The sequence below is a fragment of the Rattus norvegicus genome, chromosome 1 (genome assembly GCF_021556685.1).
Source record: "Rattus norvegicus strain SHRSP/BbbUtx chromosome 1, alternate assembly SHRSP_T2T, whole genome shotgun sequence".
Taxonomy (NCBI): domain Eukaryota; kingdom Metazoa; phylum Chordata; class Mammalia; order Rodentia; family Muridae; genus Rattus; species Rattus norvegicus.
Window position 1 is genome coordinate 101,855,001 of NC_141534.1, and position 21,441 is coordinate 101,876,441.

At 39.2% G+C, this 21,441-nt stretch overlaps 1 protein-coding gene across 10 annotated transcripts in view; it reads right to left on the minus strand.

Moving 5' to 3' along the window:
- The window catches only part of Uri1 (URI1, prefoldin-like chaperone), a 70,647-nt gene that overhangs the window by 13,656 nt on the left and 35,550 nt on the right, over positions 1–21,441 (minus strand). For 7 of the 10 annotated variants that reach the window (NM_001428669.1, NM_001428670.1, NM_001428666.1 and 4 more), the window contains 2 exon segments: positions 8,219–8,354; positions 9,241–9,319. In NM_001428669.1, the coding sequence (NP_001415598.1) occupies positions 8,219–8,354; positions 9,241–9,243 (139 nt within the window). In that variant the 5' untranslated portion in view covers positions 9,244–9,319. 10 annotated transcript variants of the gene reach the window in all.

Below are 21,441 nucleotides of genomic sequence, written 5' to 3' on the forward strand. Positions count from 1 at the left end.
AGACTGTTCTAGAGAAAAGTCAATCAATCAAAAATCTGGCTCACTCACAGGACTGTTTTTGGCACAGTGGGGTCAGAGTGGGTGGGAGCACAGGTAGGGTGAGGCTTGTGTTAACCTGTGTGTATTTGTCAGTGGGTGTGGTGTGGAAGTGTGTGCGTGGGTGCCCACAGTCTGTGATAGGTGTCCTTCCTCCACTGCTCTCCACCTTCAGTTTTCTTAGTCAGGGTCTCTTACCAAGCCTGAAATGCCTACGATTCAGCTAAGCTGGTTATCAATGAGCGCTAGTGATCCATCTGTCTCCACCCAGCCCTTCTCGAGTATAGGAGTGTACCACAACCCCCAGCTTTTTATGGAGGTTCTGGGGATCTGAACTCAAGTCCTTTTATAAACTGAGCAATATCTCCAGCCCAAGACCTCTTCACAGTGTTTAACTCCAATTGTGAATGGTTAGCCAAAAACCAAAACCGGTTAGCAAACAGTCTTCAATATTACTGACAGTAAAAGGGAAAAGAAAAGATGATAAAGGAAAACAGTGAAAAGAAATAACCAAGAAAAAAAAATCAAGAGTACTCCCAATACATTTTAGGAAAAAACCGCCAGGCATAGTAGTGCACGCCTTTTGTCCCACTACTTAGGAGGCAGAAGCAGACAGATCTCTCTGAATTCAAGGACAGCCTGGTCTACACATGAATGAGTTGAGTTCCAGGACAGCCAGGGGTAGCATAGACCCTGCCTCAAAAAAAGACAAAAGTTACCATGAAGCAAGAACAAGATGGCAGAATGTTATAACAAAAGAACATTCAAAAAACAGGAAAAAAATTTTGGAAATGAAAGGTCAAAGATGAAGATCAATTCAAAGATCACGTAGAAACCACTTCAAATCTCAAAAGAGAATTCAGCACATCTCAAGCACAGATTTAAAGCAAAACCTTAACGTAAAGCTATCCATAACACCTAAACTAGTACCATGCCAAGAAAACAAAAGGAAGGAAGGAAAAAAGAAAGACTGCCCTGTTGGCAGGCTGCAGAGCTGGGCAAAGGTTAAGAGCACTTGCTGCTCTGCCAGAGGACCTGGGTTTAGTTCCTAGCACCCAGGACCTCCCTCTGGACAATCTAATGCATCTGACCACACCTGCCCTCATGTGTGCATGCCCACATGCAGACACATGCACCTACATGTAACTAAAGATCATAAATCGTAAAAAAAGAAAAAGTTTATATTGACAACAGAGAGAACACACAAACAAAATCAACTACTGAATAATCCAAAAGAGAACAAGAAACTAAAAAACAAGTAGAGAGAAAAATAAATCCTAAGCCTAAATCCAAATATTAATAATTACATTAAATGTAAACAGTCCATATACAACTGAAGAAACTGCCAGACTGAAAAGGAAAGCACTATGCTGGGTACAAGAATGCACTTTATTACGCTTTAATTAGCACAGATGTTAGAAGGAGAAAACACACACCCAGCAAACATTAAGCAAGAAACCTATGTAGAAAGAATCAGGAAGAAAGGAAAAGGGTATAGGATCATGAAGGCATCATTCAGAAAAGCACAGAAGCATCGACTATCTGCAGTACCTGAAAATACGCTTCACAACACATGAAACAAAAACTGACAGAACTGAAGGAAGAAATGGCCACAGCCACAATTCTACGTGCAGAGTTCATTCTTCTCTGCACAGTGAACAGAACCAGTGAACAGCTGCAGTACCGAACACCATCAACCACAACACACGACTGCATTTGTACAGCATGTTTGCACCACAACAGCAAACATATTCTTCTCCAGGGCAAAGCACTCAGGAAGACTGAGCATATCCTAGTCATAGCACCAAGCTTACTGTACTCTAAAACTTCCCATCATACATACATTCCATAACCACAATAAAACTAGGAATCAGCCTCAGAAAGAAACCCTCCCAGCATTTAAAATTAAACATTTCCATTTCTGGGATTAGCAAACTTCTCCTGTCAAAGGCCAGCATGTACTTCCTTTAGATTTTGAGGGTCAGACTTGTCTTCATTTCATATTACTGTTTTCCTCCTCTCTCACAATTTTTCTTTTATTAATAAGCTTACATTTATATATAAAAGCTGGGGTCGACCAGATGTGGCCCAAAGGTTACAGCCTGTCCTCCTATTGTAAATAATTAGTAAGCAGGTCCCAAGATTTAGGACACTTCACCTAACTGAGAGTGAAAACACAACTGTCAAACAGTGCATCCATCACTACAACACCAACAACAGCACGGGAGGAGCACCCCAAAGGAACCACACAGTAAACCCAGAAGCACCCCAAAGGAACCACACAGTAAACCCAGAAGAACAAGCAGAATACGCTTTAATACACAAAAGAGGAGATATTAAGAAAGCCAAAGGCTAAGTCCTGAGATCACCAAGATCGATATACCCCTCAGCCTCCCCAGTACTGACGCTTGGGGGACTTCTGACAGTCGACAACTGTTAGCTTCTGCCAAGTGGGTATCAGTGACACTCAACGCCTACCTGTGACAGCGTCTACTGATACATCAGCAAGCTCCTGGGGAATGAGAAGCATAAAACTAATACCTGCCTAGCTACACAAAAGAACAAGAAGAAACACGTCAGCAAAAGCAAGGTTAAAAGTAGGACTGTCGGGCTGGAGAGATGGCTCGGCGGTAAAGAGTACTGACTGCTCTTCCAGAGGTCCTGAGTTCAATTCCCAGCAACCACATGGTGGCTCACAACCATCTGTTATGGTATCTGATGCCCTCTTCTGCTGTGTCTGAAGATAGCTACAGTGTACACAGTCACATACACTAAATAAATAAATCTTTAAAAAAAAAAAAAAGTAGACTCTCACCCCAAATTCATTTAAAAGAAATGAGTACTTAAAGCTATAAACAATTTTACTAGATAAATTTAAAAACTTTGGTGAAACCAAGCAAATCTTTTAAAGTGAGAAAACATCACTCTCCCTGAGGAAAACAACAGTCTAAGTAGTACAATACCTAGTAAAGAATTTGAGTTTGTAGTCAACTCCCCTCCGCCTTCAAGTGATTTTATTGGTAGATGCCACCATATACTTCACAGCACCAATTCTATGCTGTGTCTTACAAAAACACAGACAGAACACTTCCCAAATCACGCTACGAATCAACCTATCATTAGCAAAACATTCAGTAATATACAACAATACATCATGGTCAAATATAGATCATTCAGAAAAAGAAAATCAATCAACATAATATAGTACACTAACAGAAGTAACACAATACCAACATAGCAAAAAGAATGCATTCGAGATCTATTATTTAAAAAAAAACAATTTCACATATTAGAAATGAACTTCCTTAATATAACTGAAAGTACTGACTTAAAAGAGGAACTTAAAAAGAAAAAAGCCTACAATCAATGCATCTTGTAGAAAAGACCAAATAACTACCTTGGCAGAAAAATGGCAAGACCAACTTCTTGTGGGACTCCTAACAGTGAAAGACAGGCTGTCTCCAGCTCTTTTGCCTGCTTTTGGGACCCTTTCTTCATACTGGGTTGCCTTGTCCAGCCTTAATACAAGGGGAAGTGCCCATTCACACTTTAACCTGATATGACAGGTTTGGCTGATATCCCTGGGAAGCCTGCCTTTTTCTGAAAAGAAATGAAGGAAGAGTGGATGAAGGTTGGGAGGAGATGGAGGAGGGGGTCTCGGAGGCAAGAAGGCAAACCATCAGAAGGTTTAAAAAAAAAAAAAAAAAAAGATGTCCATTCTCAGCAATTCTGCTCAATCCCATACAGAAAGCCAATGCAGTAAGGCAAGAAAAAAAACAGAAGGCATGAATATAGAAACTAAGTTAAAATATGTCACCCTTTACAAAGACACAAGTGTCTACAGCCAAACTCTTAGGGCATTTATTCAAAGAAGTTCATAAAACTGACAAGGGTTTACATGGTTACATGGTACAATACGAACTGCACCGTCTTTAGAAAGTCAAGGATGGCCTAAGTACTAAGTACGGTGTACATTCTTGGAAGACTTAGTATAGTTAAGATGTCAATTCGTCCTACACTGATACATAGGCTTAGGAAAACGCCAGTCAAATATGAGGATTTGTTGTAGACAGAAATAAGCTGTTCCTAAAATGTAGATGGAAGAACAAAGGAACTGAAATCACTGAGTTTCAGAAAGAACAAACTAGAGCTGGGTTCCTAAGCCCAATAAAGCACACACTGACTCACAGTGCCTAATCTTAAGACACATGACAAAGCTACAGTAATTGAGACACAGATGGACACATATAAAAAAAACAAAGCAGTGGTTTACATGAATGAACTATACAAAGAAAGCCAGTAACCAATTCTTCCATTGTTTAATAATTTTAGTGAAGATACCGTTTACATGCCATACAATTTACCCACTTAAATGTTTTCTATGTGCCTGGGGCTACGCAGGACTCATCACATGGATAGTTCGCATTCACAGTCCTCAACAGTTACACTGTCCATTCTTCCTACACCTTCCTAGCCCTAAACAGATACTAACTCATTTTCTATTTTCTAAATGTGTCATACTAAACATGACATAGTAAGAAGTAGGGCCTGTGTAACTGGTTCTTCCCCTTGGAATAATACTTTCAAGACACGTCTCTCTCCATTGTCAAATTACAGTCCACTGCATGGAGACAATCCATTTTATCTATTTCTTAGTTGATACTTGAGTTGTCTCCACTTCAGACTACCACTAGGGTCTGCACAAGCTTTTCTGTGAATGTACATTTTTATTTCATTTATATGTAATACTATTTCTGTTAGGTCCCATAGTAATCTAGTGCTTACGATTTTTTTAAAATTCTAATTTTCTAATACATACCACCAATTTACATTCTCACCAGTAGTATACAAAGATTCTAAATCACACACACACACACACACACACACACACACACAAGTTTTTGTTTTTTGGTTTTTGTTTTTTAAATTCTAACCACCCTGATAGAACACTTCTTGTGGTTTCAAGTTGTCAATTCATTTTGTCAAAGTGGAAAGTCAATTGTGGAGACAGGATGCTATTTTCAAGTGCAATGTTAAAATAATTGTACACTCACTCATAAGAAAAATGAACCTTGACTTACACCACATACCTAAAGGAAAATTAACTTAAAACATGAGCAAAATCATAGATACTGAAGGTAGGTGAAGAACTCTTAAATACGATGACAACCACCCTAACAAGAAGGACACCAAAGGACTTCACAATGTAAACCTGTTCTGGAAACACAGTCAACAAAGAGTAAAAAGGCAAGCTACAGCAACATAAGCAAACCATATATTCAAAGGAAGAGACAGCCTCAACATGGATAACAAACTCCCAGAACCTTCTCAAGTTCCTGAAAAGCACAACCCTTGAGGGTGCTGGAGAGATGACTCAGTGGTTACAAGCACTTGCTGTTCTTCTAGAGGAACCAGATTCAACTACCAGCACCCACATGGTGGCTCAAAACACCATTTTTCAGGAGAGTCATGCCCTCTTCTGGCCTCTGTGGTCACAGCCTGTATGTGGTGTACATACATAAAAATCACATAAAAATCAATCTAAGGTTTTTTAATAAAATAAAAATTTTTAAAAATTACAACCCTAATTTTTAAAAGTGGCTAAAAGTAGTCCATCTATACTCAATATCACCAGTCATTAAGAAGATGCAATCAAATTCCTTTCCATCTCTAGAGTAACGAACTCAAAGGATACAAAAGCCCTAGAGCTCTTACCATTGCCAGTAGAGAGGTGAAGATGGAGGGGAAAAAGTTGTGCGGACATTGGTTCTGCTGTTCCCTACTGTCCCACAAAAATAGTCTGGAAAAGTCTGCTCATCTTTGATAGCCTTAACACATGTTCACTATGAGACCCAGCACAAGAGGTGTGGGAAAGTTAAAGTCTGTGTGGTATTCTCCAACAGCTCCATTCCCCCTTAGTGCAAGTGTGCTTCCAAAGCACTAAGAAGAAATCTATGCTTGGCTCTCGGAGGCTGCTCAGCAACAGCATGAAATGAGCTCTGATACCAGCAACAATACAGATAAAGCATTAGAGCTAGAGGAACAGCCATTCTCCAAAGAAACCAAGATCCACCTGCAAACCATTCTAGGAAAATGCAAAGTAATAGTACTGGAGAACGATCAGTGATGGCCAGGTCTCAGAAGCTGATGGAGAGAGCGCCCACACATAGGTAAGCACAAGACAACACGAGGTTTGATCCTGCATACTGACCTCATACCTATGCACACTCAGAGTGGTGATGGTTAAGCAGATCAATATACATGTCAAAGATCACAGAATAGTATACCAAACAGAATTTTAAAAGAAGTATGAAAAGATACGTTCTTATTAAATGGCAAAAAGTTAACACAAGGGAGGATGCTGAGCTTGCCCTCTTCCCACAGCTCCGGTCCCTGAGCCTTGACTGTCAAGTCCACTCTGTTCCTCACTATGACTGCCTTCTGGGGAGTGGAGGCAGCAGAAACTCAAGACCTGCCATACCTCAATCCCTCAAGCAGTGTGATCAGAGGACAAGCTGTAGCTTCTGTATGCAAAGACCTCTTCCCACCTTGCCATTACCTGGTCAATAATGCAGCACCTGACTGCATGTATAAGTTGTTATTTCTTTTGCTTTAAGAAAAACATAGGGCAGCAGTCCCACCTACCTACAGTCCCACATCAGCCTCAGTTACCCACCATCTTATATGAAATGGAAAACTCCAGAAAAAAAAATCATGTTAAATTGCATGCAGGTTGAGAGGTATGATGAAATCTCATACTGAGCAGGCCACCCACACCACCAAGCCTCCTTCTGTACAGAACACATGTCACCTAGCCTGTTTGGTCATCAACTCACTCATAAGATAGCTGTGTTCAAGCATTCCTTGTTTTAACCATGACTCAGAGCTTTAGAATAATGATACCACATAATGGAAAGGCCAAAGAAGACCCACAAAGGGATTCAGTGAAGAAAAAAGATGAACATTCACATTAAATAAGGAAGAAAAGAATGACATACTGAAGTGTTAAGATCTATTAGATCCATATGCAAAACTGCAAAAAAAAAAAAAAAGAAAGAAAAAAAAGAAAACCCACATTATCCTAGAGCCACACCTCAACTAGAAAAATTGCAACCAGCACTCATGCTAGGAGCCTAGTAAAGATGGAGGACTCCCAGTGAGAGGGATCTGGATCAGCCACGGGGACTGGATCATATGCACCTTTTATTAAGTGTCAACTTTAACAATACACCTAGACATTCTCTTCAGCGATTATAAATTACCCTAACACTGTGGGTGAAAGCCTCTGAGGCTTCTTATCCTATTAGACTCTATGTAGTTAGATATGTGCCCTGACAATTTAGATAAATAGCTATCCCAATTACAAACCTGGACTTGATTTGCAATTAGTCTCCAACAATAGTTTCCAGAATTTCACAGAATACATGAGTTTTCCAACTAGTACCCACTCCTGGATAACTGAAATTATTTCAGCTTTAGAAAAGTCAGCTGTATTTCATATAATGACCTCATTTATACAGGAGAACCCTCAAATTATTTTCAAATATACATTTACTAGAAGGTTGAAAGCAAATAAGGATGATATATCAAATTTACACACATCATTATAAAAATACTATCAGACTAGAAATTAAAGAAGCTTACTACCATAACGCAACCATGCCAGAGCTCAAAGCATCCAGGTATATATATAGGATAAGAAATTGGGTAAACAAAAACAAAATGGCCTTCTAAGATGCGGCAAGACCTCAAGTTACCTACAAGGGGCATCTTTCCACATGTGGTCTCTTTAATACAATGAAAGTGAGATTTCCTACAAACCAAAACCAGATTTAAAATGTCCAAACTTTTATAAAGAGGAATTTCTCTGATTTCATGACAAAGAAAATAAATTACTTCTGGGTCCCAAAATATTAAAAGCAGAGGTATATGAAGCAACAAGACTCACAGAACACGAGTATAAAATGCCTTGGCTCACAGTTCATACCTTTGGAATCATGGCAAGTGCAAAGTATTTCCAACCTCCATTCTCAAACATTGCTTATCCATAGATTACAGATAATCCAGAGCAGCAAACAGCCTAGACTAGCAAGTCCTGACAGTTGCTTGGGTGAGCATCCCCAGCCCTGGAGACTGTGAACACACATAACAGAGAACAAAACATCCTCACAAAGGTACCTACGTTCTTTCCGATGCTCAACTAAACCCACGGCCTGCTTCGCTGAGCACTTTGCAAACCAGTTGTCCCCAAGTAAAACAGTGACTTCATTAGTATGGACAAGTTTTCCTGGCATGAAGGCAAGAGGGCCAAATGGTACCTATTGGTTAAAAAAGAAAAAGAAAAGCAAAAATTTTAAACATACATTTTAAAAATATTTAGCATGAGAAACCCTACATTACTGAGTTCTTACCTATGCACTGGGAAAAATAAAATGTCGATTTCCCAGAAATTTAACATTGTATTAAAATTTTACCAGGAAAATCTATAGAAAATTGTATTAGGCTAATAAATTCATGTTAAAACAGGAAAATAAAGCCACAGCATATTTCCAAGATAGCTCTTAGAAGAAAGTAGCAATGTCTATGAATGTTTACACATTTGATTAATCCTTAAGTCCTTAAGTTCATTTAAGTCTAAATGAAGCCAAAGCAGTGAGGAACTACTGTCTTAGTACGGAAACCTATGTTTTGAAGGTAGGAACTATCCACATTTAATCTAGCACAGCAGAACAAATTCTCCTGAAGCACACTGATGCAGTGGAGGCTGCAGCCAAGAGCTCAGGGCAGACTGTGTATCACAATGAAGGTCATTCAGAAGCAAACCATCAGCACCCCTCATATAAAAATCAATGTTCTGGGGTTTAAGTCTATGACTTACCAGACATTATGGCTTGTTCTTGCTTTGACTAACAGGAAATAACTAAGTACCATATTCCTATCATAATTAGTTATATATAAAAATACATTTGCATACCAAACGTCACATTTCTGCTAATATGTCACTAAACTATAATAATTATATACAAATCATTGTATTGGTTTTGTTTCAAGGCCTAAGAAAGCAAACCTTCCTCACTATGGAGACACCTCTGACAGTGTACCAGCTGACAGTTTATGAACACACAGCAAGGGGAAATCCTATTATTTCACCAATTAGACTGTCTACAACAACATGTGACTCTAAAAGGGACACAGTGGGCATACCATGATGTCGTAAGACAACTTGTCAGGCAAGGTCCTCAGCCTCTCTTGAAGAGCACTATAGTCATTGTCTACTTTCTCCCTGATGAGAAAACACCAAACACAAAGTGAGTGCATGGATCAGAGTCCTGTTGGCTGCATTCAGCAGTTTACACCACTCAAAGTTTACAGGGTCCAGCAGTGGCATCGTTTTCCCATACATTCACACAGAAATTGAAACTCATTCTGAAACTGAACACTCACAACTTGACAATTAGCTTAAGGTAGGAGATGGCCTAGTCTAATGCAATGTCAAAATTAAGGAAGCATGAAGGGGGCTGCTATTTAGAGGGAGCCAGGAACTCACACTGAGAAGACACATCAGATATATACCTTCTGGGTGAATAAACAGACTGTACAGGGGAGCTATGAGCATAAGAAGGCATCAGGGGCTTCATCCTTATCAGAGAATCTAAGCCCAAAACCAGTGTCATCAACTGATGTGAACAAGGTAAGAAATCCAGTCACAAACAGAAAAAAATTGAGGAAGCAGTAATGCCAAAAGCATTTCAACTAGTCTCTGAAATCTGTTCCGCGGTGTATGAAAACAGCTGCCAGCCAGTCGTGGTAGCTCATGACTGTGACCCCAAAACTAGGGAATAGGAAGCAGGGGGATCAGGAATCTTTCTAGGCTGCATATTGAGTTCAAAGGCAGCCTGCTGGGTTACATGAGATCCTGTCTCAAAGAAAATAAGGGGAAAAGGGATTGGGGGAATCCATTTAAACAACCCTAAGATGTGACGCAATGTGGCCTTGCTGGAGCAGAGAGTAGCATGTGTCCAAGCTGTCCCTCCACGGCGCTTCAGCCTACCGGAACCAACTGCCCTCTTCCTGAGCTGAAGCGCTTGCCTCTGCTGAGATGAAACTTCTTTGGAGGTCAAGTTTCCTAAGGACTCTTTGCTCTGATGGATGTTGCAAATAATTCTAGAGCACTAAACTATCCTCTAAAAAGATAACAAAAACAATAAGCTCACCAAGTAATTTAAAGAAAAGCATCCTGTCAGACTAAAATGTATCCTGTGCCATGTAGGTAATCACCCAAATAATAAAAATGACTCTGCTACAAACTGTGGCGTTGACGCCAATGGACTCCTTAGCTCCACTACAGCAGTAGGAGCATAATTAATAAAAAGTATCCACTCGGTCTTATGATCCCAGGGAATTTCACGTGTGTTGCTATTTATTCTGAAAAAAACCAAAAACTCCAGCAATAATGTCACTCAACATTTTTCTCTTATACAAGGTAGCACAGAAAGAAAACAGGAAAGAAACACTGGAGAGAGCCAGTCTCCTGTATCCTCAAAGCAGACACCCAGCTTCTTATTCTCACACAAACTCTCAATTTCTTTTTTCTTTTTTTTTTTTAAGATTTATTTATTATATATAAGTACATTGTAGCTGTCTTCAGACACACCAGAAGAGGGCATCAGATCCCATTACAGATGGTTGTGAGCCACCGTGTGGTTGCTGGAAATTGATCTCAAGGTCCTCTGAAGAGCAACCAGTGCTCTTAACCACTGAGCCATCTCTCCAGCCCAAACTCATTTTCTAAAGTTCAAGAACTCTGTATAAACTCTCCCCAAAACTTTTATGTATTTAAAAAAAAATAATAAACTGTCTACTATGGTATTTCTTTTGTGTGTATCTTTGTGACAGAGTGCACAGGCACATGTGAAAGCCAGAGATGAACACTGGAGTCTGCGATCACTTTCTACCTTACTTTTGAGATGGGGGTCAAGGGGGGGTCTCACCAATTCAGCTAGACTAGCTGGCTAGCAAGCTCCAGGGGTCTTCCTGTCTCTGACTCCCCAGAACTGGAGCTATAGGTATGCACCCATTTCTTTATGTGGCACTGGGGATCAGAATTCAGGTCTTTCCTGCTGGTATGTAAAGCAACCACCTTCTTAGACCCTATTATTCTATTTCTTAAATAAATTATCCGTTGGTTACATTTTTATATGGACAAGATGGCAAAAAGCCTTCCTGAATGGACTATATACACCAGGACCAGGCCCCAGACGAACCACAGTTTTAAAGTCAAAGCAGAGAGTGAATGAATACCAGCCCTCCAACTCCACTCACACGTATTACCTTTAGCTTCTTCCAAGTTTAAACTGGAAAAATACCTGTTCACAAGCTCATAATTTCAGAAAAGCATAATTTTCAGAAAAGATTATTAAGCACTAAGATCAGGTCCCACTTAACTTAGTCATTCAACTGGACAGTGTGACTTACTGAGAGATAACGGAACAGCTGAATTTCACCATCCAGAGGCTTTGGAGACAGGGTCAATATGAGTAATAAACAAGAAGATGTGATACAGTACCAAGAGATCACAGATGCTCATTAATCTATGGAATACTAACAGCCTCTGTGATTCAGACTGAGACTGGGTAAAACCTCAAGGTCTATCCATCCACTAGCTAACGCTTCTGATTAGGTCCAATTAAAGTTAGCATTCAGCATGTCTTACATTGGTAATCTACAAAAAGACACTTAAAAAAAGAAATCTCGTGTGCCCTCAGAGAACAGAAAGTTCAACCAAGGTAATGTCAGCAATCAGTATTTCCAAATGAATACTCAGCTTTAACCTTCATTAATAATTCTCTCTAGAACAAAAATGTGGACAAACTAGAAAATCTAATCTGAGACTAGAGTTGCTATATTTTGAGTTATTTTCTAAAGCAGAAAAAGAAAGTGGAAGAGGATTTAAAGTGCAGTAATGCAGAAATACTTTTTGAAGGGAGGTTAGCCACATACCTTGAAGAAATCCCTTTACATTCTGGATAAAATGTTCGGGACTAGAAATTAGCAAAATGTGATCTCCACAACCCTCTAATACACAAGACCAATGATCCCTTTAAAACATCACATGCCTATGCAGCATATATGCAATTTGCTTAAATGTAGAAGAATCTGCCTACAATGTATGCAGTGCCCAAGGAGGACAAAATGGTGTATCAGATCCACTGGGACTAGAGTTACAAGCAGTTATAAACTAGCATATGTATTTTGGGAGCTGAACCCAAATCCTATGTAAGAACACTAGGAGCTTTTAATGCTGAGCCATGTCTCTAACCACAAAAAGTCAAGTTGTCTTTCTTTTTTCCCACTTAGAGCAGGGTTTCTCTGTTTAACACCTGCCTCTCTCTTCTGAGTGCTAGGATCAAAGGCATTTTTTAAAATATGGACATTTTGCCTTCATATAAGTCTGTGCACCACATGCATGACTGGTACTCTCAGAAGTCACAAGAGGGAACTGGATTCCCTGGAACTATAGCTACAGAGAGCTGTAAGCCTCCATGTGGGTTCTGGGGATTGAGTCTGCAAGAGCAACAAGTACTCTAAAGCACTTAGCTGTCTTTCTAGCCTCAATACAAATTGTCTTAATAACTAATGTTAAAGATTGGAGAAGATGAGCAGAGTATTTGCACCCCAAATATTAACACATCTCTGTCAACTTTATTTCTTGAACATATAAATGTTAGGTGCTTTAGTCTTACTAAAATATAGCAACCAAAAGATAATTACCTAAAATACTGTTTCTTCCAACGGAAAACAAAGCCTAGCTATAGTTAGAGCAAGCCTCTCAAACCCACTTACTCCTGTTTGTCTTCACTGTATTTGATGAAAACTATATTCAGTACAACTATCAACCCTATTCCTGGCTTTACAGACTGAACCAAGGGTTTTAACCCTATTCCTGGCTTTACAGACTGAACCAAGGGTTTTAACCCTATTCCTGGCTTTACAGACTGAACCAAGGGTTTTATATGCTAGGCATAGGCTCTACCACTGACTTACATTCCCAGCCCTCTTTTTATTTTTTTTTTATTTTGAAACACAGTCTTACTAAATTGCCCAGGCTGACCTTGAACCTGCCATCCTCCTACCTCAGCCCCAGTAGCTGGGCTGAATGGCTTGTGCCACACCAAGGTTACCAGCCTTCAATTCTAAACTTCAACATTTTATTCAAGAAGCCTACTTCATACCAAATAGCTTCACGCAATAGTTTTCATAGAGATAAGGACTATAACCTAGCTAAATAGCATGCTTTAAAAAAATAAAAAGCTTCTTTTGAACCTTGCTGGCCATGTTTACATGTCTCTGTGAAACACCTTTAGTTTTAAAAAGGCAACAGCAAACAAAGTATGTCTATAACTAGCCCTAACCTTAAAGTATTAAGATCAGGACAGACCCTACGGGAAATTTTATTTTCATAGAAGTGTAAGTCTGAAAGAGCAAGCTAAAGCTAAAAGGTGTGAGTGAGTGAGTGAGTGAGTGAGTGAGTGAGTGAGTGAGTGAGTGAGTGAATGTGTGTGTGTGTGTGTGTGTGTGTGTGTGTGTGTGTATGTTAAAAGATGAAGCATGCCAATGACTGACTCTGAAATGCCTCAGAAAGAACAGATTGATGAGTAAGAAGGGTGGTATATAATCAAGGTTCACCTGCACAGTCCTGTGCAGATGAAAATTTCGGTAACCAATTATTTAAAGGATACAGAAGAGCATGAAGAAATACTAAGCCTTCCTGTTCCGGGAACCACTTTGTAAAGAGCAAGTAAGCACTGAATCCCTTGTTCCAGGCAGGAGCAGGCTCGCATCTCCACCGTTAAGACGATGAAATGAAACCTCTGATGAGAAGTGCAGAGTCTTCCCACTGTACTTAAATAGCAAGACAACTAGCAGAAAATACTAGCACTAAACTGTCTTCTTGGAGGAAGTCTCCCATTATTTCTTTCTCTTTTCCTAACTGATAAACAAACAAAAAAGCAGAAGACACCATGAGGTGCTTAAAAAGAAAGGGTTTTACATTACCACAATATGTGGGTTATGATCTATAGACAAAAGTTGTCTCTAACAAACAGCGAAACCTAGAGCTTCTGAAATGTACAGAGGTCAACAGAAGCTACTTAGCTCATTGTCAGCACTTCAGAACTGTCCTATAAGCACCGAAGAACGCCTACTCTCAATCCAGTTCACTAGACAGTCACCACTGCTTGGCAACAGAGCTCTGGGCTACGTCAGAGAGCAACACTCAAACCCGGCAGCCTTCTAAAATTTACAGTCCCTCTGCCTTAAAGTTCCACTGGTGTGAGGAGTACCTGAGCCACCTCTAGAATTAAGAAAATAAAACTTCGGTTCAGGAATGGTACAGGCAGAGATTTCTCTACAGTTAAGAAACTACTTTCTTCACTGTCCTCTAAGTCTAAGGAAGCTGTCAAGATACATGACAAAATAGGAACATTCTTGAGAGAAAGAATAATTTTGTCTGCACACTAGTGGGGAAAGGAATGCTCCTCATTCAGAATTTAAATATATTTATATGAAATTGGAGGCACTGTTACCTCTTTTCCTGAATGGTCACTGCAAAATCCTTAGTGACTTCACTTAAATAATTAAAATTTACCCCCAAAAAACAAGACAAAATGGAGACATATTCCTTTTTATAAGAGCGTCATACCTAAGAGCTTACCTCATCAGAATTAGCTGCAACCTAACACATTTTCCTAGTGTTTCATGATTTCATGAGTCATCAGAAAACATTAAAAATAATCTAAAAAATAGCCAATAATTTTTCAAAATTAGTTTAACAAAGGCAGATCCAACTAGCAATCCACTAGAGTTCTTACATTTAACTTTTCATAGTGGCTCCAGCACAAGGGACACACACAGTGAAGCTGCAAGGAATATGTTCCCATGCATGCTCTCTCCACCGCCACCACATGGACGTGTGACCTGAGACTTGTCAATTATCCTAAATGCCTGTTTCTTCATTCATAATTAATACTTTGCTCTACGAACACAATCAGATGTGAAGTAAAAGAGGGGGATACTCTAAAATTACATAAAAGCAAAGAGGTCTTTGAAAGAAATCCCCAAGTTGCCAATTTACATGTAATCTTTATGTCCTGTTCATCTCTCTGACTTCCTCTGACTGATACATGCTCCTGTTATGAGTTAAAGGGGGGAACATATCACAGAAGTAGAGAATCATCTCTCAGTCTGAATATCTGTACCAGCTCTGCTTAAATCTCCCTAACCCGCAGCCTTTGCTGCATTAATTTAGGTTCCCACACTTTCACAGTCTCTCAGGAAGCAGTGATCATTATGGCCACTTTGGAGTGGTGATCTAGGCTGCTGTTCCTATGACAGAAAATTCATTTTCTCGAGTTTACAGAGACTTTCACATACTCCCACAGGTCAAAGCTCCTATCAGAGTTTAAAAGAGAAAAATAATGCCAATACTAGTTCTTAATCTACAAAGTATTTAAAATCCTCAAAATTATCTTTAACTCAAAAGTCAATAAAAATAAAAACAACTGGAAAAAACTCACTATTTGCTTATGAGTTAATGTGAATTATTAAAAAATAAACTATAAGTCTATCAATCTGTACAGCTGCGTTTCCCTGCACTTGACAGACACTAACACCCCACAGGACTCAAGGAATGATAGAATCTGGGCTGCTGGGCCTTAGAGGCAGAAGCAGAGCTCCGGACTGTGGGGACCCAGCTGTGTGCCATGCACTGCAATCCTTACACAGAAACCTGTGTGAGCGTTATCAACAGTGCATTGTTCTTTTTGTTTGTTTGTTCTTATTTTTAAAGAATAAACGAAAAAACAAAAAACAAAAAAACAAAACAACAACTTCAAGGTGTAAGCTGTGGTTTTCTGATAAAGTTAAGAAAAAAAGAAAAATGCCAGCTAACAAATCCTTGGCTTCCCAGACAGTCCCTGGACTTAAGCAAGTCCCCAGGAGCTGTGAACCAAAAAACTTAGATGCTGGAAATATCATCAAACACAGTATCCCAAAAAGTTATAAATGAGACTATAAAAAGTTACTTCTGTGTGTGCATGCACTTGTATGTCTATATGCATATGTGCAGATGGAGTTATAAGCTACTGGAACCCAACATGAGTGGTTAGGAACAGAACTTGTCCTCTGCAAGATCAGCAAGTTCTCATACCTGCTGAGCCATTTCACTGGTTTGTTTGTTTGTTTGTTTGTTTTTAATATTACTGTAAACTCTGAGAGAAAATTCCCCTAAAACACCCCAGAAACTAATTTTCTTACTTTCAAAAGTATAACACAAAGGCTTAGGGACACTTAAAAGTACTAATTTCAAACTATAAATTAGAAATCATTAAAGAAAAAGGGAAAAGTAAAATAATTTCTAATCTGAACTCCACAGTACAAATACACATAACCACTAAGCTGAAAGTAATGTTTTTAAAATACCAGGAAAAAAAATTAGTTTCAGATATAAGTAAATTTACCTTTACTATTTTATTATGACCTTTCTATAATAACTAATCATATATTTACCTTATAGTCAGAATAAAAATGTAAACTCATTCAGGGTAGAGGAGCTGGACCAGGTGGCTCCGCAGTTGAGAGACTTACTGTTCTTCCAGAGGACCTGGTTCATGTCACATTACCTAGGTCAAGTGACCAACAACCACCTGGTAACTCCAGTTCCAGAGGTACCCGGCCTTCAGAGGCACCAGGCACACAGGTGATGAGCATACACGTATGTAGGCGCTCACAACATAAAATAAAAACCATTTTCTCTAAAACACTACATACAGAAATCCTCAAACATAATCCCCAAACTAGAGAATGGGATAGATGGTGTTTGATAATGGTAAAAACAACCACCACCAAAAAAGGAAAGGAAAAAGCTAGAGACAGAGTAAGGGATGTATGTGTGCGCACTGTACCCACTCTTCCTCCCCATCATCCCTTGGGGTAGTAACTGCCTGACTCTAATGGCAAAAGCAGGTAATATGTCAATTTTGCGGCTCTTCTCTGCTTCACTCAAAGGGATGAAGGAAAAGGGAGAAAAAGAGGAAATAAGAAAAAAACAAAAGAAGGTTCTATACAAAATAGTACCAAAAATACAGTCTATTAAATAAGAACTCTGAAAAATTGGCTTCCCAATTTATCAAGCACTGAAGAATGAAGCCATCATTGTATTTCTGCAAATATGCAGACCAGTATTTCAGACAAAATAAAATAAATTCATATTCATACTTATGAAGGTTGTAGGAAAACACTTTCAGTTATTCACAGGAATTGTTAGAAATATTCAGAGATACTGATTGGGGTAGCTTATACTTTAAGTCTTAGTTCTTGAGAAGCTAAGGCAGGAGGATAACTGGGACTCTGGGAGCAGCCTGGGTTCCATAGAAATCACACTCCACCTTGGGATACCAGGTAAGACCCTGTCTTCAAAAAAAAAAAAAAAAAAAAAAAAAAGGGAGGTTGTTTGTGAGGCAGATTCTTCCCTCAACAACAACAGTCAAACATATGCTCTCTACAGTTACACGTGTGTTTGGATGTGTGCATGTGATACAAGCATATACACTGTTTCCCCTTTTCCTATTAGTAAAGAGGAATTTTTAGAAAGACTTAAGATTTTCACTATTCATATTTTTATATTTCCCACTAAATACTGTGACCATAAACTGTAACAGAAACTAGTTTCCCCAAATTTTTTATTCACTTTTCTTTTAAAAAGTAACAAGTATCAAACATTTGTTTTACAATTTCTTTCTCAAACTCATATGCTCAAGTGGTTTTTGAATTTGTCAAACCTTAAGCTACTCTTTGCAATATTAAACACATGCACAAATACAATACTATATTTTCATTTAAGTTGGCTTTGTGTGATTTAATACTAGATTTCTTCACTACCCAAATCCACTTACAAGTTTTAAAGGAAATAAGGTGTTTTTTAATTATATGTATGGTGGTTGTGCACATGAATGTGGGTGCACAAGGAGACCAAGGGCATTGGATATCCTGAAACTAGAGTTACAGGCAGTCTGCAGCTTCCTGGTGTGGATGGCTGGAATCCCAACTCAGGTCCTCTACAAGAGTAGGCTGTGTTCTAACCACTGAGCAATCCCTTTCCAGCTCTAAGCAAGCTATTTCTACACCATTGCATATAATTTATGGTTATAAACAAGACCTCTGTGCACATTATTGACTGTGCCCCATCCATAAGCACTATTTTATTCAAGCCCATAAGCAACACAGAGTAATGAATCTTTCTTGTAAGACCCAGCAAATAGGAATCATTCTTTGCTCTAGCAAGAGATAGCAGTCATTGCTTCTAAATCTAGCTGCCTCTCTTAAGTTCCTCTGAACACCATAATGTGGCCTTGCAGCTTCCATGTCATGTAAAAGAAGGCTAGGAGAATGCCACAAAGGCAGAGCAGGCAGAGCTAACAGGACCCACTATCCCAGGATGCCCTTAAACTTGGGACAGTGGAATTCTAATACTGTGATATCAGGCCTGTGCTACCAATGCTAGTCTTAGACTCATTGCAAACACTGGGAATAGATGGATGCAATATTCAAATGAAGCCATTCAGATAAACCAACTACTGACACTAAATGAATGACAGGCACCTACAGGCTGACCACTCTGCTCTACCACCTGTTTAAAATGCTTCATCACAAAACTTACTGAAGACAGGCATGCACAAGCTCCAAGAATATACCAATAAGGCCAACTCTCTGCCTTACTCTCTGCATGACTGGGCACGGTAGAATTCTACTCTAGCACTCTGGGAAGCTGAGGCAGGAAGACTGGCACAAGTTCTAGGCCAGCCTGGGACATAGTGGAAGATAAAACCCAGATAAATAAGATAGCACAGCTATAAAACATCCACAAACATGTACAAAACACTAAGATTTTTATTATTTTTCTTTATTTATGTGACATCTCAAACTTTCCAGAAAGATTTGGATCTAATCTTAGTTCCTGAGTGACAGGCTGAACATGCACTGCAGCCCTGTGAGTCAGTGGTAGTGTAACTGGAAGAAAAGGATGTGTCCTTAGTGTAAGTGCTCAGGACTGCAAACAACAGAATGCAAAGGCAGGCCTGTGACTCCAAAAGCTGTTCAAGAATTTTTTTTTTTTTTTGGTTCTTTTTTTTCGGAGCTGGGGACCGAACGCAGGGCCTTGCGCTTCCTAGGCAAGCGCTCTACCACTGAGCTAAATCCCCAACCCCGAGAATTTAAGAATAAAGACAGACATAAATAATCTCCCAACAAGATAGCTAGCTCTAAATGGACCAAACAGTAAACCTCACATCTCACATTCATTTATATATATATATACATACACACACACACACACACACACACACACACACACACATATATATATATATATATATATATATATATATATATATTTTCCCCCCCTGGAGCTGAGGACCGAACCCAGGGCCTTGCGCTTGTTAGGCAAGCGCTCTACCACTGAGCCAAATCCCCAACCCCATCATATTCATATTTAACAAGAAAGTAATTATAGCCTGTAACACCTTATTTTCCTTAAAAATAATAGGCAAAAGGGGGGAGAGTGTTTTGGTTTGGTTTGTTTTTCAAAACAGGGTTTTCTCTTTGTAGCTCTAGCTGTCCTAGAACTCACTCTGTAGACCAAGCTGGCCTCACATTCAGAGATCCGCCTGCCTCTGCCTCCTGAGTGCTAGGATTAAAGGTGTGCACAACCACTGCCAAGCTAAAAAGTTTTATTAATTAAAAAAAGAAAAAAAGAAAGAAAACTTTAATCTTGACTAAGATGAAAACCACCATTAGTGCTAAAAGAATGCTGTGCAATTCTTATCTACTGGGTTCAAATATTTCCTTTTTTATTTGCTCTTATCTGAACAAATACTATTAATTCCTCAGTTCACCAGCATCCTAGAATTTAATTTTCTAGGTAGGTCCTAAGACAGTACCAGACTACTTTCATTCCTATTTTTCTACAAAAGACTTTTACTTTTTGTTCAATATTTTGAGAGAGAGAGAGAGAGAGAGAGAGAGAAATAAAGAGGAAGGAAGAGAGAGAGAGAGAGAGAGAGAGAGAGTATTCTGAAGCCTGAATTTTACCCTGTTTGTCTCTAAATAAAAGAACCCTTTTAAATTACACATCAACACCCCTAGGAAAAGAACTGCATCTTTAAAATCATTTCTTTAAGCTTTTCTTCTTATATTAGGAGATACCCATAAAGACCAGGGCACAGCTACCTACACTGCACTTTAGACTGGCTAATGTCAAGAGTCAAAAACTTAAAAGCAACATGCTTTTTAAAACTGTATCTAAGGCGTGCTTAAGAATGGCTCGTTTCGGTTGGGGATTTGGCTCAGTGGTAGAGCGCTTGCCTAGGAAGCGCAGGGCCCTGGGTTCGGTCCCCAGCTCCGAAAAACAGAACCAAAAAAAAAAAAAAAAAAAAAAAAAAAAGAATGGCTCGTTTCTGAGCTCCTCTTCATTTATTCCAACATGCCAGCAAATGGTACACAAACTGCCTTGATCTCTCTTTTAGTCTTACTAGGAGCCCTCCTGTGGCTGGGTCTTTAGGTTGTAAATATCAGCTCAGACTTGTCCACGCAGGAATGTCTTCTGTCAGAAGGTGTGAGATGTAAAGATAGCACAATGCTAAACCTCCAGATCCCTACTGTCTGACGTTTTTAAGAAAGTGAACACTTTTGTTTCAATTTCTAAACATAAACATGAATTCAGAATTGACTGGTCACTTAGATTCTTGCAACAACATGACACTACATGTACAGATTCTCTTTAAAACATGATACTATATGTACAGATTCTCTTTAAAAGCAAACAAAATACTGTCTCCTAAATCCTGTCAGAAGGAATTCAGAGCAGAAAGAGATTTAATAAGGGAAAAAGAATTGTTATCTTTAACATATAGACAAGGTACAATAAACCTGAAATTACTCTACAGGCAAATGTGCAGCCTTCTGCAGTTGGAAGCCTTTTAGCACACTGGAATTGAGACTGAGGGTCTGAGACTGCTCTGCCATCAGGATTCTGCCTGTCACTACTCTCAGCCTGTACATGGTGGTGCTGTTTATAAATAAAACACTGTAGATAAAACAACCACAGATTTCAATTTCACCTATTCAACATTAAGTGCTATTCTGTGCCAAACATGGAGAAAAGACTGTGTGGATAGAAAGACAAAAACATGTTTGTTATCCTCAAGAACTCTCTCCGCCAGAGGAAGGATTTCACTAAGCCACCTAGAAGCAAGTCGCAGGTTCATGTATGCTGGAGTCTGTTCAGAGTGAATTCATCCTCTTATTTCCTAAACCTGTCACCAAAAACAAGACACACATGTCCACAGAATG